This window comes from Hyalella azteca, unplaced genomic scaffold (genome assembly GCF_000764305.2).
Source record: "Hyalella azteca isolate HAZT.00-mixed unplaced genomic scaffold, Hazt_2.0.2 contig1316, whole genome shotgun sequence".
NCBI classification, from domain to species: Eukaryota; Metazoa; Arthropoda; class Malacostraca; order Amphipoda; family Hyalellidae; genus Hyalella; species Hyalella azteca.
In genome coordinates, this window is record NW_025931637.1 from 501,952 (window position 1) to 519,200 (window position 17,249).

A 17,249-nucleotide genomic window follows, 5' to 3' on the forward strand; every position below is an offset into this window, starting at 1 on the left:
GTTAAGTGTCATGAAGCTCTTTCACATTATGTTACAGGGAAAATTAGCAGGGTTTTTTCTTTTGCTCCACAAGTGGCTATAAAGCCATGTGCCCTGTTAAATAAAAGTTTCTATTGGGCTTAACTCGAATTTGTATTAATTGTCTTTTAGTGTTTAATTTTGTTCTTCCAACATAGCTCAATCTTTTTAAACTGCCTTTCCAAATCTTGTAATATTTGAGGAGCTGTGGTCAACTTAACATACATGTCCAAATAGCTCTAAAAACAAAGACCTCAACAAGAGTTTGCTTAACAGAACTTGTATGTTGAGCGAGGGAGTGGCTGAGGCTCAGCTGTTCAATTAAATGTCCACTGAGAATTATGGGATTTGGCTTGTAGGTGCAGGTTGTCAACCACTGATGTAAGTTCAGCTCTTACCTGATGGTTCAAAAACTTATTTTGTATATAGCAAGGTCCCATTTATATAGCAAGGTCTCATTTCAAAGGAGTTTTAGGAGAAGACAGTATTTTAAGAAGGTAAATCTTTAGAAATGAAAAATAATTTAATAGTGACTGTTACAGGTACCTTGCAAATGGCTACAAGTTGAGAATTCAAAAATGCCTGACAGTGTGCCATGGCCTGATATTTGCAAGTTTAACAGTTGCACTCAACTTGTATCGTGTTGTGCCTGATGATTTGTTCTACAGTTCCTGTTACTTGAATTTCCTTCAATGGATGCAGAAAAAATTGAAAGTAAGTTTAATTGATAAATTATCATCCTTCAAAGTTATTCCAATAGAATTTAAAAAATTTTTGCTGCATTAGTGTAACCATTGCATATTCAGTGAAACTTACATTTTAGCTAAAATTTCAAACTGTATTATAAGTAGATGCCTATGGAATTTTCTCTGGGTACCTATCAAATAGGTATTTCTCAATCATGAAACAAAATTTTAAGTTCAGTGTCATGTAACAGTGAACCATTTCCATGTTGCTGACTTTTGGAGTGACAGAACTGCTATGGCTAGTCTTGTACTATAATTCATCTGGATTTTCTCATTACACCTTGCATCCAGTGAAGCACTAAAATAACTTGGTACAAGAGCAAGCTAATAGTGCAAATTATTTTATTTCTCATGACACTTGCACTGTGAGATATTAAACTTATAGGGGGAAGTGTTCAATTTTAGAACCTGAAAAGTTTTTCTTGTTTTGTTTCCACAAGAGATGCATATAGGTAATAATAATAATAATACATTGACAGAGATGCTGCAGACATTCATGAAGCAGCTGATTGAGGTTGTGGAGACGTGCAAGGCTGAGGTGGAACAGCTGCCCCGTGGTCGCAGCAATGCTGAGGTTCAGCTTAAGATTGACCAGTCTCGGAGCCTTGCAATTAAGCTGGTGTCGTCCACCTTGCCTTCCGAGGATGAAATAAGTGATGCTTACAAGAGACTTGTGTTAGAAGCCTGGTTGAAGAAAGTTGCAGATGAGTGAGTGGTCTAAGTAGATTTTTACTCAGTTGTTCATCTCAGATTAGTTGAGAGCTCATATAATTTCATGCATTTCATATCAGTGCAGCCTAATGCATGTTGATTGAGAAGAAATTATTAATGCCTGATTATTATAAATAATATCATGAAATATGCTCAGTCTTGAATATTTTGTTTCAATTCATCCATTGATCATTGATGATAAATTTTGATAATAGACATTGACTGGTTGACAATACACTAATTGGACCTTTATCTATTATTATTCTGATAACTTTGAACATAACTTCAGGCAATAATTTCATAATTATTGGTTTACTTTATATGACATTATTATTTTCCCTATTTTAAGAGCAAAATAATTGGTCATTTATCAGCTGTCATATCTCATTAAGGTAGACTGTTGGATGCCTAAGATAAAACCACTAAAATAAAGTTATCTTTGTAGGGCTGACTCTCACTGGTGCTTCAACCTGCTTGGCTTTGAAGCATGCATCAGCCACCTCAGAAATTTTGCTAGTGAATATGCCATAAGTTTGTATTCAAAATTCATAATTTTGCTGGATGAAGATGCGTCAAGTGGTGCCGCTCAAAGTAAAGCTTCATCTGAGGCAGTGTCGACCTTGGCTGCTGTGCTGGCCACTTTTAAAGTGACTTTAAACTTTTCTAAGGAGAAAAATGCCTCCAATGTGTCTGAGCTTGCCCCGGTGAGTGAAGTGATTTGTTGATGGACTAATTTGTGTGTTCTTATTAATCTGAGCATGGAAAAGATTATTATGTGAACCAAACAGAAAGTTGTTTAAATATTGTGTAATTAGATAATAGTACTTTACCTGTTGGTCTATGCATGTTGTATGGCTGTAAAATAGTACTGGGGATGATTTATATCCAAATAATCTGATATGTTGTCACTTACAGTTGTTTTACCTTGAAATAAAATCAAAATGGGAATTACTATTTAGTTGAGTGAGTACCTTCATGTATTCAACTAAGATTAAATTTGTTATTAAAGTTAACATTTAATTGAACAAACTATACAAACTAAAATAGAATATAGATCATCTACCTGAGCCCCCATTTCTACAAGCTCTGCAAGTTTGTACACGTCAGGAATGACTGTCCGAAACAAGCAATTTTTCTTATTTATTTGTGGCAAGGTTTAATGAAATGATGATGGCAGTTGGAATGGCTGAGAAAGTATCATGGTTACTCACTTATTCAGGCATGAATTAAAACCACACTCTCATTGATAACATTGTTGTTCTCTGATCAAAACATTGAAGCAAATTCTGTGTCTGCCTCGGTCATCTTGTAGTATCCTAATCCTTTCTACCTCATCTATTTTGATTTTTTGATTTAATTACTTGGGATACTTAAACGTGAATACCGTAATACTCTTACTATTATTGACTAGGATATCAGTGGAGCAGAAGTCGACTGTACTGTGTGCAGCAATATGGTGTACATGTCACTACAGTAACATAGATCTTCATTGTCCCCATATGGTGACAGCGTGTACAGGCAGCCGTGTGCCGGTGCGTCCTACAGTTCGGCTCCTCCAGCTTGATCTTGTCGCGCCTCAGCGCCCTCCTGCTGCAGTGCCCTGCCTTCATCCCCACCGACCCTGGCGAGGGGGAGAGGCTTGATCTCCTCCTTATTGAAGCCGTTGCTAACCTCACCCGCATACATGTCAAGGTTCATATAACCTCACACTTATTGTGAGATTTGATTTCGATGTTGTTAGAGTTTGTAGTGTCTAATTTATGTTTAATATTTTGATAGCCCAATATTTATTTGTAAGCTCTAGTTTTTTCGAGTGCAGCGCGTTTCGTAGACAGAGAGTGAAATAAAGTAAATAATTAGTGTAAATCAGTTTTGTATCATTGACGACTGACTAATTATTATAACAAGATCTTTTGGAGTCAGATCACAGCAGAAGAGTTTTTAACTCGTGAACACCGGAATTGCGAACTGAGGTCGGGTAGATCCTGCATAGCAATTCAAGATTCAACACTTATCTTCATAACAAATCTATTAATAATGCAAGTACTTCATAAATACTTCAAAATGTGCTTCATTGTAGTATATATGTATAATTATTGATGCAGGCTGGTGTAAATATCTTCTTTGAATAGTACAAAAATAAATGTGTAGTCTGCAATTTCTGATGTGTTATGTTGATACTGATGTGTTACTATGTTGATACTGATGTGTTGAAACTGTTTGAATTGCTAATTTTCTCACTAATTTTCTTTTGCATTCTACAAACCTGATATGCTTTCATGGGTCTAAATTTTCATTTTCATAAATTGAATTTTTAATGAATTAGAAGAGCTGTCTTATTGTCTCATGAACTCGGAAATCTTACATAATTTATGACCATTGACATTGATTTCTCACTCCATTCGCGGAATACATTTGCATTTGCTGTAATCAAGCTGTTTTAAAGAGTTGTTAAAGAATTTGTTGCCACTCAATTAGAATTTGCCTTCACCAGCTGTTCTTGACTTTTAAAAATTTTTTTTGCGTAATGTTATCAACAAAAGCAAACAATTCAGATTACAAAGACTACATAACTGCTGAGAGGTCATAAGGTAATCTCCCTCAATGGAGTTTCTTAAGCGCCTTAAAATTACTTGAATTTAGTTTTCAAATTGATTCTGCTTTTCTTATAGGTTTTGAACGTTTGAACTGACAATGGAGCTGGACTCCGAAACGTTTTCATTCTTAAGAAATGGTTAATATTCTGGCTGTTTTCTTTGCTTTTAAATTCCTGATTAACTTGCGATTTAAGCAATCTAGTAATTTTATGAATTTAAGTTTGTCATGCATGAAAGGTTTTATATCTTAACTGATTGTCCTTATCTCTACAGACCATCGACCACATGACCAACATCTGCAACCTCATCTACTACATATGGAACTACTCCTCCCTCCAGCACATATTCATGTCACTAAAATCAATTTATGCTATTATTGCCAACCGCAGTAAGTATACACGGTATATATTTTTTGTAATTATTTACTATTGGATCTAAACTGTATAGTCACTACATATTCATACTTGATTCATAATTTACTCGATATTTGTTCAATCATTACTCATCTTGATTAGTTATTATTTCAACAACTTTTGAATTTTACTCGTTAGATTTTCACACAATTGTCTACCTTGAGCCATGCATGTATTTTAAAAACATTCTTAACTCCCATTTTATTTGTTGGCTTCAATGGACTGTAAATTGTATTGCTGGACCATAGAACATGTATTGCTGCCATATAGAACATGTATTGGACCATAGAACATGTATTGCTGTTGCCGTGCTGAACTTCAGATCAAGTAGAACATGTATTGCTGTTGCCGTGCTGATCTTCAGACCAAGTAGAACATATATTTCTGCCACCGGGCTGATCTTCAGACCAAGTAGAACATGTATTGCTGTCGCCGTGCTGAACTTGAAGTATTTATATATAATGTCCAGTGTCCACACATCAATCTTAGTAATTTATTTAATACTTTCACCACCTTTTATTTTCTAGAGTTCTCCAGCTCAGGTGCACCCACTAAAGTGATTATTGTGGATAATTGCGCTACTTGTTATTTGAAGAGTTATCTTGCTCAGGCCCCACGTCGCACCTGAGTCCCGCGCTGGCTCATGTGCTAACATTTGTCCCGGAGAAGATTGTGCGCACCCTCGCGCCGCATATCCTGGTCATGCCAAGCTGTAACTCACACCAAAACTTCAAGGTGAGTCATTGTCGTCAAGTCTCGTAGAGTGACTCATGAATATTCTAGTAATTGACATCGTCATCAAGTCTCGTAGAGTGACTCGTGAATCTTCTAGCAATTGACGGGGTGGGTGCTCAAGTGATGCGCTTTTTTTATTTATTGTTACACTGAAGCACAGTGGTAGGTGTACCAAGATGAGGGATGCTAACCGTGAGTTCAAGCCTTGGGAATCTAAGTTTAATTCTCAGTGTCGATGGTGAATGATGCTTGATAAACTTCTAGGCTGATGCTTCAGCATGGCCTTGGGTGGTGCCCAGAAACGAGCCCTCGGTACATGTTACATGGAGGGATATTAAGGTCTCAAGGCCTATTGTTTGTGGGACCAAATATGATACCTCCTGACATGGCATTAGGAACTCGATGAATCTTTGCTTTCATCTCTCAACGAGGCCCAATTTGGTGACCTGTGAATGAAAAATGAAGCAATCAGGTTATCAGACTGATGGAATGGCTTGTAGTTCTCATTTCTATCTCTAAGTCTTGTTCCATACGCTAAGTCTTGTTCCCTGTGCTGCAGAACACGCTAAGTCTTGTTCCATGTGCTGCAGAACACGCTAACTCTTGTTCCCTGTGCTGCAGAACACGCTAAGTCTTGTTCCGTGTGCTGCAGAACACGCTAAGTCTTGTTCCCTGTGCTGCAGAACACGCTAAGTCTTGTTCCGTGTGCTGCAGAACACGCTAACTCTTGTTCCCTGTGCTGCAGAACATGCTAACTCTCGTTCCGCGTGCTGCAGAACACGCTAACTCTTGTTTCGTGTGCTGCAGAACACGCTAACTCTTGTTTCGTGTGCTGCAGAACATGCTAAGTCTTGTTCCCTGTGCCGCAAAACGCGCTAACTATTGTTCAGTGTGCTGCAGAAAACGCTAAGTCTTGTTCCGTGTGCTGCAGAACATGCTAAATCTTGTTCCATGTGCTGCAGAACACGCTAAGTCTTATTCAATGTGTCACAGAACACGCTAAGTCTTGTTACGTGTGCTGCAGAACATGCTAAGTCTTGTTCCGTGTGCCGCAGAACATGCTAACTCTTGTTCCGTGTGCTGCAGAACACGCTAACTCTTGTTCCGTGTGCTGCAAAACACGCTAACTCTTGTTCTGTGTGCTGCAGAACATGCTAAGTCTTGTTCCGTGTGCTGCAGAACACGTTAAGTCTTGTTCTATGTGCTACAGAACATGCTAAGTCTTGTTCCGTGTGCTGCAGAACATGCTAAGTCTTGTTCCGTGTGCTGCAGAACACGCTAAGTCTTCTTCCGTGTGTTGCAGAACACGCTAAGTCTTGTTCCGTGTGCTGCAGAACACGCTAAGTGTTGTTCCATGTGCCACAGAACACGCTAAGTCTTGTTACGTGTGCTGCAGAACATGCTAAGTCTTGTTCCGTGTGCCACAGAACATGCTAAGTCTTCTTCCGTGTGCTGCAGAACACGCTAAGTCTTGAAGGCACACGACGTCTTGTGTGATTCACTTGTTCCGTGTGCTGCAGAACACGCTAAGTCTTGTTCCGTGTGCTGCAGAACACGCTAAGTCTTGTTATGTGTGGTGCAGAACACGCTGTTCCGCCTCTGTATCTGGATGGGTGGTTGGCCTGCGGCGCGCGAGACGCTGGTCTTGTGGCAACGCACTATCGTCCAAATCATGACCCAGAACGGCATGATGCACATCGTCCAGGAGGTCGCCATCGAAGTTGTCCCTAAGGTTAGCAGACATATTCGTAACCTATTCTAAATAGTTATCACTTTTCATCCATGTTCCAAGTATTAGAATTTCCAAAATTTATTCAGCTCCAAATATTGAATTTTAGAAATCCTAACGTTTTGATTGTGTTTATTTGGTTGGGTCATTTATTCATGTACTTAGTCTGGATCTAGTATAAAACTTGGTCAATTTGTAGGTTTGAAATTCTTAAATCAGTTGTTATGTGTGCCATTGTAATCGATATTAAAGATCACCGATAGATTATTTGTGAATGTGTGGCTGAATATAAAAGGGACTGAACTCCTCAATATCTATTATTCTCAGCGATTCCCTCAAAAACCTGAAATGAAGTGAGAACAATATATTAGAATATTAGCCATTACCTCAACTCATGTTGTTGTATCAGAGCAAAAGATGCGGCTGTAATGTTATTTTGTATCGTGCAGCTGATGAACCTCATGCGGTTGCCTGCGATCAGAGATAATCTGCTGGACGCCATCGCGTTGCTGCTCGTCTCGTGCCAGAGTAACTCCGATGCTTACCGCAAGGTTCGTCCATTGCTTTTGATATCCCACTTCAGACCTAAGCTTATATTCAAACAAATTATCTGACACTAAATGACATCAATAGACCTATAATATATTGGGTCTACGCTTTTTCTTGTACGCTGATTATTTAGCATGCCTGAACTGTGAAAATTCAATATAATCCTATGAAATGTGGTTGGGGATTTATGATCCTTTTTTCATCTTCGTTGGTCTAATTGGGTTTGCTACGGTCATCTTTCCAAGCATTTTGATTGTGCAATTCAAATATTTCATGTGTCATTTATTTCTGATAATTACATCTTACTAAGTTCGTTATGAATATTCGTTTATTACCTCATCCATTATCCTTGAGTTGTATTAGTTGCGTTAACACGTTCGTTACCTGTCCAATGCAGCATTTTTGTTACAAGGCTCTCCACTAGACTACGGAGTTCTTCATGTGACTCAGTTAAATACGTGGTCACTGTTGTAATTGAGCTGCTGCTAAAGTTTCACTGATTTACCAAACTTTTGTTCAGTTGCGTGGTTTTCATGATTACTTGTGATCGTTTGCTGAAGACGTATGACCAGCGTGAGAGAGAAATAAAAGTTGAATTTTTAGTATTTGTTTCCATTTGACTATTGTTTCCAATCTAATCCTATAGATCTAATGTGATTGTGCAGTGTTTCAAGTGGCTGTTGCTGTGGGGCGACATGCTGAAGGCTGAGGACCTGGCTCATCCTAAGCCATTGCACGTCAAGTTTTCCATGATGTGCCTGGCGCTGGTCAACCTGTTTCCTGACTGCCACGACCTCAATGACAAGCTGCTGGACCTGATAGCGGTGAGTTGCCTCTACTTAACTCTTACCTCAATGACAAGCTGCTGGACCTCATAGCGGTGAGTTGCCAGATGAATTGAGAATGGAGTTACACAAACTGCTGGACCTCATAGCGGTGAGTTGCCTCTACTTAACTCTTACCTCAATGACAAACTGCTGGACCTGATAGCGGTGAGATTCATATGAAACTCTTGTCTGAGATTCATGAACCATGACAATGCTATTCGTATCCAAAGTCCTGGTAACGTGAATTACTAGCAGTTGATGAAGAGTTGAACTTGTAAATTCCATGCAAGTGCTCTCCGGCTCCCGTCGCGCAAGAATGGATCTTCTCCTTAAATCTTACTTGTTCATATTCTACTCATAACACTAAATTTTTTTATTCCATGCGAACATTGTTGGGTAAGTATGTAAACTGCAATATCTATGTAAACTGTCAATATGTATGATTGCAATATATTCTTGAATGTTTATCATTGAGATATTCCTTTTTTACAGGAATTCCCAGTGCACGACCACAGCGCCGTGCTGCAGTTCATTGAGGACCACGACTGGGCACGTCACGCGCCCACCGCTGGCGTCAACGCTACCAAGGGACTCGACGCCCGCACCAGCAGCCTGGCCGACCTCAGCGTCGCTGCCGCTCAGGAGGACCAGCATCACGCCTATTCGCCCTCGCAGGTCGCTGCACCTGCTGCATTGCTGTCTCATTGCTGTCTCATTGCTGTCTCATTGCTGTCTCATTGCTGCTGTATTGCTGTCATGGCCACACATAGCTTCACTCAGCAGAGATGTCCCTGTTGATAGTAACGCCCTACCGCAGTTATCCTTTTGGCGTTCTCAGTATTATTATTATCATGTGGTTCGATGTCGGGTATCTCAAGTTCGTTTGGACTATCGTTAGTATACCGTTTACGCGCCTATTCATTGCATTCTAATTCTAGTTTTCCCAGTCCTTGCAATAAACTTCCGTTGAATAATCATAGTAGATTACCTCGTGAATGCATCTGTAAAATTTATCTCTGAGTCGAAATCTCTAAATACTTTAATCATTTTATTATTGCCATTTGCATTTTTCTCATTTGTTGTTTGATTTTTGCAGACGGAGCTGCCCGATGAGAGCATCGTGCCGCGCGTGAACCGCTTGCCGGCGGGCATTGACAACATAGGCTCGACGTGTTACTACAACGCCATCATTCAGGCGCTATTTGGCACCGATCCGTGAGTGATGTATGTCTCAGGACAGTTCAAGCCACGAGTTCTCTTGCACTTCAACTCTTTGTCTACAGATACATTAAATAACGTAAATGCTGATCTTACGCAAAGGCCCTGGACCAAAAGGTCCCGTTAGTTCACAAAGGGTTAACAAATTAGCAATTCCCCCGAATGAGTTCGGAATATGCTAATAATTCTATAAATGCTTTCAAAATTGAATTCAATTTACTTTTAGTTCAATACTTTTTAAACATTAGCCTGAAAAAGGGTTCGAAATGAACTGGGATTAAACATTTCTACAATTTTTATACTCAACTTTGTTTGATTCAGGTTTCGTCACGCTGTCGTGACGTCGCAGGACTCCTTGTGTGCCACTCACGAGACGCTGCAGGAGCTGTTCTCGCTGCTGCTCTTTACAGAACAAGCCTCCATTGAGCCCAGCAAAGCTATGGTCACCACCGTCGCGCCCGAGTACTTCGAGCCTGGCCAGCAGCACGACGCCTCAGAGTTCCTTGGGTCAGCTCCAGTCTATTGCAATCTAGAACGATAATAATGGCTGTATGTTTATGTGCTCAAATCATGCCACTGTTATATTACATTGTAACGAATATATTGAGGAGGATCTTTAGAGACTTCATCTCGAACTTAGCTTTGTGAGCGGCCACATCTCCCGGCTTATATATCAGGAATGTCGCCTGCCACAATAGCTCTTATATAATTCATTGCCTGAATATGTATCGCAAGTTTATGACATTGTTGGATTAAATTATTTGATGGTCTTGTCTACGAATACTGATTTACAACATTCCTGCAGGTAAAATATATTAGATTTTTTTGTCAATTTGTTTTGCTTTTTTCAGGCACTTGCTGGATTCTTTGAAAGAAAGCGAGAAAGAGTGTTTAAAAAAATCGTATGAGCGACATCTACGGATGGATGTCAGTCAACAAAACAACATTTCAAAGGACGCCTCGAATTCTATCACATCAAGAGATGACAACAGCATCAGTCGCTCTGGTGATCATTTTGGAGAGGAGAGCAACTCTGTTGAAGTGGACAATCGTGATCCCGACAATGCAGATGAGAATCAGAACAAATTTTGTAGCTCAGTGTCAAGTTCTGTTCGTAACGGGCGACGAGACAGCGCCATTGACAGCGCTATATTCCACCCCGACGAGACGATGGAGACCAACTCCCCGGACAGTTCCATGCCCTCCAGCAAATTGGAAGGTTACAAGACTGATAGTTACCTAAACTGCGACCTAACTAGTCGAGGTGACAGCGAGAGTAGTCGAAATTGTGCTGAGGTTTTCCGATTTACAGACGTGAAACAAAATACTCAGAAGGACGGCTCGAGTTTTACCGAATTTTTAGAGGGCAGTGATGATATTCATGATGTAGTTAGCAGCAACAGTGGAGGCCACGCAGAAAGTATAAAAATTGGTCATGAAATTGAAATGGGTTCAGTAGAGACTTGGCTTGAAAGTAGCCCCAATAACGGCTTTCGTAGGGGCAGTAAAATCAAGAATGTGCAAATAAATGAAACCGGCGAAAACATACTTGCCCGCAGCTTCAATGAGACGTGTGTTGCCGCGCTGTTGACTCCTGACGTAGAACAAGCTGACGAGAAGAGCACGGCGGCAGTGAAGTGTGCGTCAAGTTCACGCGCGGCTTCTCGTAGACATGGCGGTCGCCGCCACTCAAGTCCCAAACGAGGGGTGCGTGAAAGACGCTGCGACTCCTCCGATATTGAGGAAAAGTACAGCAGTCCGGAGGTGCAAGCTGCGAAGAAAGTTAAAGCGAACCTTACGTGTTCAATGGAAGCCTCGAGTGGAGAAAGTTTATGGATGGATCATTCAAGTGTGCTTGATGTTTCTGTGTTGCGTAAAGATTCAAGCAGCTCCGGTCATGTACATTTGAATACTTCTGACGAAGCGGAAGCTAAAGACTCCCAAAACAGTATTATTTTTTCTTCCTCCAGCAGTGGAGGGCACGACGAGACTTCTTCTGGTTACAATGCGAGTGCCGAAACTTGCTCCAGCCTCGGTGTGAGTGTAGAGGTTGAGAAAAATTGCACCTCGCTCCCTGATTTTGTACCGGAATACTGCCACGATAGTCTTGAGCTCGCCAATGATAACTTGAACCTCGTTAATGAAGATGGTCGTACACTCAGGAGTACTGGGAAGTTAAGAATTTCAATAGGTGACGACCATCCAATAAGTCTTCCTGATGACGCCGAACGACGCTGCGCTGCTGAAGCGACATGTGATGCTGATGGTCATCAAGACCCCAGCTTATTCCTCATGGGAAATGAAGAGTCCGCCCTCATACGTAGCCAGCACAGAGAGCCAAGTGAATCCAACAGTATTAACGACGTGTTTATGAGCGACGTTTCAGCGCCAGTAGACGAAACTTCTAATGCGGTTACTGGTGACGGAGCCTCAGATGACAATTCCGACAGTGGCATCAGCATTCAGGATGATTTAGCCAACAGCGGCCTGGATACTGCGTCCACTGTCGGTGGTGTCACTGAGGAAGAAGTCGACGTTGATGAAGAGTTGATGGAAACTTTGCCCTCCGCCGAAGACGAGGCTGCACCTGGACCTCTCTGTGAGGAGGTTGATTCAGTCGACGAGCATTCCTCGGACGCCCTGCAAACTTTGGTCGAGAACATTTTTGGAGGCCGGACAGTGCGTCTAACTCACTGTCTTAAATGTCATTGTATTTCAGAAAATTATGATGATTCATTAGATTTGAAAGTGTCTTTCGAAGATTGCCCCGAAAAAAGGAATAGTATTGTGTCACTTGATATATTAATCAGTCATTCGTTGAAGAAACAAGAACTATCAGGTTCTGAACAATATTTCTGCGAGACCTGTGATAGTAAGCAAGACGCCGAAATTCACACGGCCATAGTTAAAGCCCCTGAGTTTCTTATTTTAGCTCAAAATAGGTTCATTTACAACAGTTCGACGAATGAAGAAAGTAAAATTCTAACGCGAGTGGATTTTGAGGATCACCTCGAAGTGCCTGTTTGGGACGTAGCGAGTCTCAAAGAATGCATCAGGTCCGCGCCTCAACAATCTCTGGGCGACAATCATTCGATTTTGTTACCGCCCATTGATGGACCGACAACTAGTACGTCTGACGACGAGAGCAGTCTTGTGAGTTCGTCTCATCCTGATACAATTATTACGTCGTCACTGCATGACCGAACAGAGAAACTTTCTCTTAACTTATCGGACGTTTCTCTCCCCGACCCCGCTTCGTTGCCAATGGAAGTCGACAACGATTCAGGGGAACATTCTTGTGATCAAAATGTTCTTGACTACGATAGTAAATTTGATACCTTACACGAACCCAATGGCTTGAATGATAATGATTTACCGTTAAAAAATACGTCCTCCGACGTTGTCGAGCGCCTTACTACCGAAAACAATCACGAGACCACGACGAACTCCATTGAAAGAGAAGCAACTTTGAATGTCAAGATTTCAAACGTTGTTGCAGCCTCTAGTGAGGTGAAGAATGTATCCAGTGAATGTAATGGTTCTGCAGCATGCAAAAATAACTACGATAATATGTTCCGCGACTTTGACTCGCAAGTCATCGAAAGGCCATCAGTAAGTCCGGATGAGAGAAATAGTTCAGTTGAGAACGGTTCTGTTCTTAAGCCGTGTCATGAAAGTGAAATGGACTCGTTAGAATCTCCAGACCAAGCTACCGCCCCGGGACCAGAATCGAGCCCCAGGGAAGATTCTGTATCTCAAGCGTTCAAATCCTTAGCTGCAGAGCCGGCAAACAGCTGCGAGCACCCCGGATTTGTCAAGGAGCGCTACGTTCTTTACGCCATCGTCGTCCACTCCGGCAAGATCAGTCGTGCTGGTCATTACTATTCCTACGTCAGAAGCTCATCTGCAGCCGTGGCTTCAAGTATTGGAACTGAATCTGCATCTCTCACGTAAGAATCTCTTATCACTTTTTGTGCACTGCTGATACACCTGTTAAATCAGAGACCCTGTTCTTTTCACAAATTATTACTACTTCAATATCCTTTTGCGCGGTACGGGAGATGTTAACGTTAATTTTTTTCCTTTTTTATTTTTAATATCCCTGGATAAGTCGAGTCAGCATTGCTGCAGAAGTCTGGGATGCTTAATTCCTATTATTACCTTGTAATCGGGGATAACATCATATTCATGTGTTGCTCTGCCGCTGTGTTCCTGGCAGGTTGGATACCTCGTATGTCATTATTGCCATCATAGACGCTCCTCCCGGCGAGCGAAGGGTTAACTGTTTGCACAGTTCGCCACCTTCTCGTGTGCTCTTCCCCACTTATAGACCACTTCTCGCGTGCTCTTCCCCACTTATACAGACCATTTCTCGCGTGCTCTTCCCCACTTATACAGACCACTTCTCGCGTGCTCTTCCCCACTTATACAGACCACTTCTCGCGTGCTCTTCCCCTCACTTCCCCACTTATCCAGCCGTCATCTCTGTCTTATATTAAGCACCAAATACGTGTCATGTAACAGCATAGTTTCTAAGCAGACTACAGTAAATGACGCATTTTACCGCACTACAATCAACTTATTAAATTGCGGTAGAACGATGTATTTCTGTCGAAAATGCTTTTGATTTGTTTTTAAGGTATTTCTACACTGTTTGGTTTCTACTAGGAATTATTAGGATTTACTTATTAAATTTTGTTTTATAATTGTTCAATATCCATTCCAGCCAGCAACTTGTCCTATTGAGCCGGCGACTCAATGTCTTTAATGATACAATGTATGGCCATGGTTGAAGCTATATGTAGCGTTTTTCTAATCGATATGTATAATACAACTTTGAATTGCAGCAATAATTAGCATAAATCCTTTACGGCGGGTTTTCCTGGAGTTGAATATGCCTTCGATCTTTAGCATCAATTCGCTGATCATTGCAATGATGTACTTGCAGACGCGGTTGTGGTTGGGCGGAGCTCAACGACAGCAAATCATACTCGACGAGTTTCAGGGAGATCAAGTCTTCCCTCACTGGCAGTGCTAGAGACTGCGCCCCATACCTTATGTTCTATCAGAAGGTGAGGAGTGGCCGAGTCCGTCTCTGTATTGCTTAAACTCATGGCGATGTCAATGAGAATTTAGTGACCAACTATTTTACCGTTCATATACATCCATTTATGTGTTCAGTGATATTTTGATGTTATTAATTTATGTGTCATGTTTAGTTCGCGCGTTTTCTGTGTGGCTGAGCTTGTTGGCACTGACTTCTATTGATAATTTCAATATGAATGATTGTTTTTTTTTTTCGTATAAAGGTATCTGACAGCGCGGTTACGGCACCAACTCGAGTAGAGGAAGACCTGAAGAGCCTTCCACAGCACCTTCAGGAGGTGGTGCGGCGCCACGTGCACCGCCACCGCCAGAAGGACAGTCACACACGCCGCCTCAACAGCAGCCACAACACCGACGGCAGCGCCGGAGGAGGTTCCCCAAGAGGTGGTGGTAAAACCACTGGCTGTGGAGGAGGCTCGGCTTTGGATGTCGTTAGGTTTATTTATTAACGCGGTCTGCTTTAGGACGAACATGAAGCTGCTGTCAGTGAGTTTCAAGTGCCTTTTGTTATAAGAGACTCGATATTTTCTTTGTATATTGAGCTCATCTTCTATTTTCTAACTTAGATTTTTTACTTCTTTCTAATTTGTTAGTTCATAGAAAAACTAAGTCATTTATTTCCTGGTCAAAACTCGGTGCAAGTTTGAGTTTCTTACTGAAGCAGGGAATTCAGGTAATTAATATAGCAACAAGCGCGCCCGTAGCATGTACTCGGACCTGGCATTCAAAGCCGTCGTATCTAAGGTTTTGAGACAGGGTGTCCATGCTCTTGCTGTCGCTTGGTCGCTTGTGTTTCTTGAAAGCCGTTAAAGTTAATTTCTATTAATCTCGCGCTTTGACTCGTTGTAGAACCAACCTCATTGCTGGGCGTCTTTTGACTGCTTGAACTCTTGACCAATATTTGTATGTATTTACTTATTATTCATAAAGATTCCCGGAAGGTCATTGATATCACGTTCGAATATACTTTATGAATAAACCAATGAGAAATAAACGTAATAAATTTAATAAACATAGTAATTTGCGGACGGTTCTGACTGAAAACTTGTCATTGGCCAATCCAGGTCCTGGTCTGTATTGCAGTTCTCTAGCAACATTAACGAGTCTCTGGCAGTGAACGTCAAGTAGATCAATATTTGCGACGTCATTGGAAGTTCTTGCGTTGCTGATAATTACTTCTAGCTGCCAAGCATCAGTGAAAAATTATTCAAATTTTCACGCTTCGTTTAATAATTATTGAAAGTTTCAGGCGCCACTTATCAATTCGAAGTTTCATGGGTTTTTGAATATTCATTGAAAGTTTCATACGGCAGTGAACTTTAATTTGAATTTCCATTTCCTTGCGAACTTTAATCTGAAGTTGTATTTGTTCTCTGGTACTTATTTGATAATGTTGCGAAAAACCATCGCACATTCTACCCAAGATCGACCATCTTTCATGCCAGCTTGACCTCAGTTCTTGTCTGCTGGTTTGACTTGACTCTCCGTCCTCTCACTGTGCCCGAGCTTAATACACGTTCTATCACGCGCCACTGACAGAAATATTCATCTTAACCTAATACAAAATTTAAAATCGTAATTAAATGACGGACACGTTCGATTCTAGTGAGCCATAACATAGTTTATTAGACCACCTTATGAATATTTTCAGCTACACTTTAATGCCTGTAGTCATCGCCGTTGCTCTGTAGTGTTCTCCGTCCACCTATTGGTCGCAGTATCTTGTCAGTCCTGGTTGTAAATGAAGCTTAACTCCGGTTAGCAAGCTCATACAAATTGATCGTGTATAAAATATTTTCATTTAATGCAGCCAACTTGTCGTTGGTGGCCCGATCGTGAGTTTAATTTAATGTTGCCTTAACATAGGAGGTGCTCATGTGAGTTACTGATAAGAACTGAGCTTGAGTTGCCACATCTTCTTCGCCGTGTTTAAGAAGTCCACTTACGACAAGGCCCATGTGACAACGGGCTCACCTAGGGGCGGGCTAGCTAGACCATGCGTTTTGTTAATTACAATTAGACATTTTCTGGGTTCATATTCTTATATGGTTGTTTTTCTTTGCATAAATGTCTTCCTTCGCGATGAATCTATTTTAAGTCTCACAAACTACGGGCTTAGCACGTTAGGAATTTTGGAATGTTCGGCAGTGCGGAAGTCTGTTTCTTAATATCTGGGGCGCCCAGTCGTCAGGTCTCGTCTGCCTGGAACCGCTGCTTGTGTTCACAATCGTAGCGGGATAGTGGAGTCATTGTGATATTTTTCTTAGGATTAATTACTTGTAATCGGAACACATTTAGCTTTATTTCGTTCGGTATTTTTTTTTTGTCGTGTCGAGTGGGTGTCATGAACTCTTAGCATGCTTGTGATAAAAATGCTCTGCGATCTTTGAAGGAATTTGTAAGGAATATTTTTTGATAGAAATTTTCTCTCCATCCGCCTTAGCGAGTCAGGGCCTTCTTTTAATATTTCACGTTTGATTACAGGACTTGAATTGTCCCTCAATATGTTGGGTAAAGAACATGTGGTACTTTTTTTTTTCTCAACAAGATTTGTGCGAAGATGCCAGCTAGATACGCGCGCGGTTCTGCACTTTCGCTGG

At 41.2% G+C, this 17,249-nt stretch overlaps 1 protein-coding gene across 1 annotated transcript; it reads left to right on the forward strand.

The window, feature by feature from the left end:
• The first annotated feature begins 553 nt into the window (after positions 1-553).
• Positions 554-17,188, forward strand: LOC108682838. Its single transcript, XM_018172078.2, has 15 exons — positions 554-732; positions 1,244-1,472; positions 1,921-2,179; positions 2,985-3,167; positions 4,346-4,460; positions 5,096-5,220; positions 6,803-6,952; positions 7,399-7,500; positions 8,164-8,322; positions 8,818-9,000; positions 9,422-9,540; positions 9,865-10,050; positions 10,395-13,493; positions 14,492-14,615; positions 14,853-17,188. The coding sequence occupies exons 1-15, from the start codon at positions 711-713 to the stop codon at positions 15,096-15,098; spliced, it is 5,301 nt and encodes a 1,766-aa protein (XP_018027567.1). The 5' UTR covers positions 554-710; the 3' UTR covers positions 15,099-17,188.
• The last annotated feature ends 61 nt before the right edge of the window (positions 17,189-17,249 follow it).

What these genes read in the sequence shown, in the direction of transcription:
- LOC108682838 (XM_018172078.2), top strand. Translation starts at nt 711, where the DNA reads ATGGATGCAGAAAAAATTGAAA. An exon ending in TGCTATTATTGCCAACCGCA is followed by an intron (nt 4,461 to 5,095) that starts GTAAGTATACAC and finishes TATCTTGCTCAG; the next exon opens with GCCCCACGTCGCACCTGAGT. An exon ending in ACTCACACCAAAACTTCAAG is followed by an intron (nt 5,221 to 6,802) that starts GTGAGTCATTGT and finishes TGTGTGGTGCAG; the next exon opens with AACACGCTGTTCCGCCTCTG.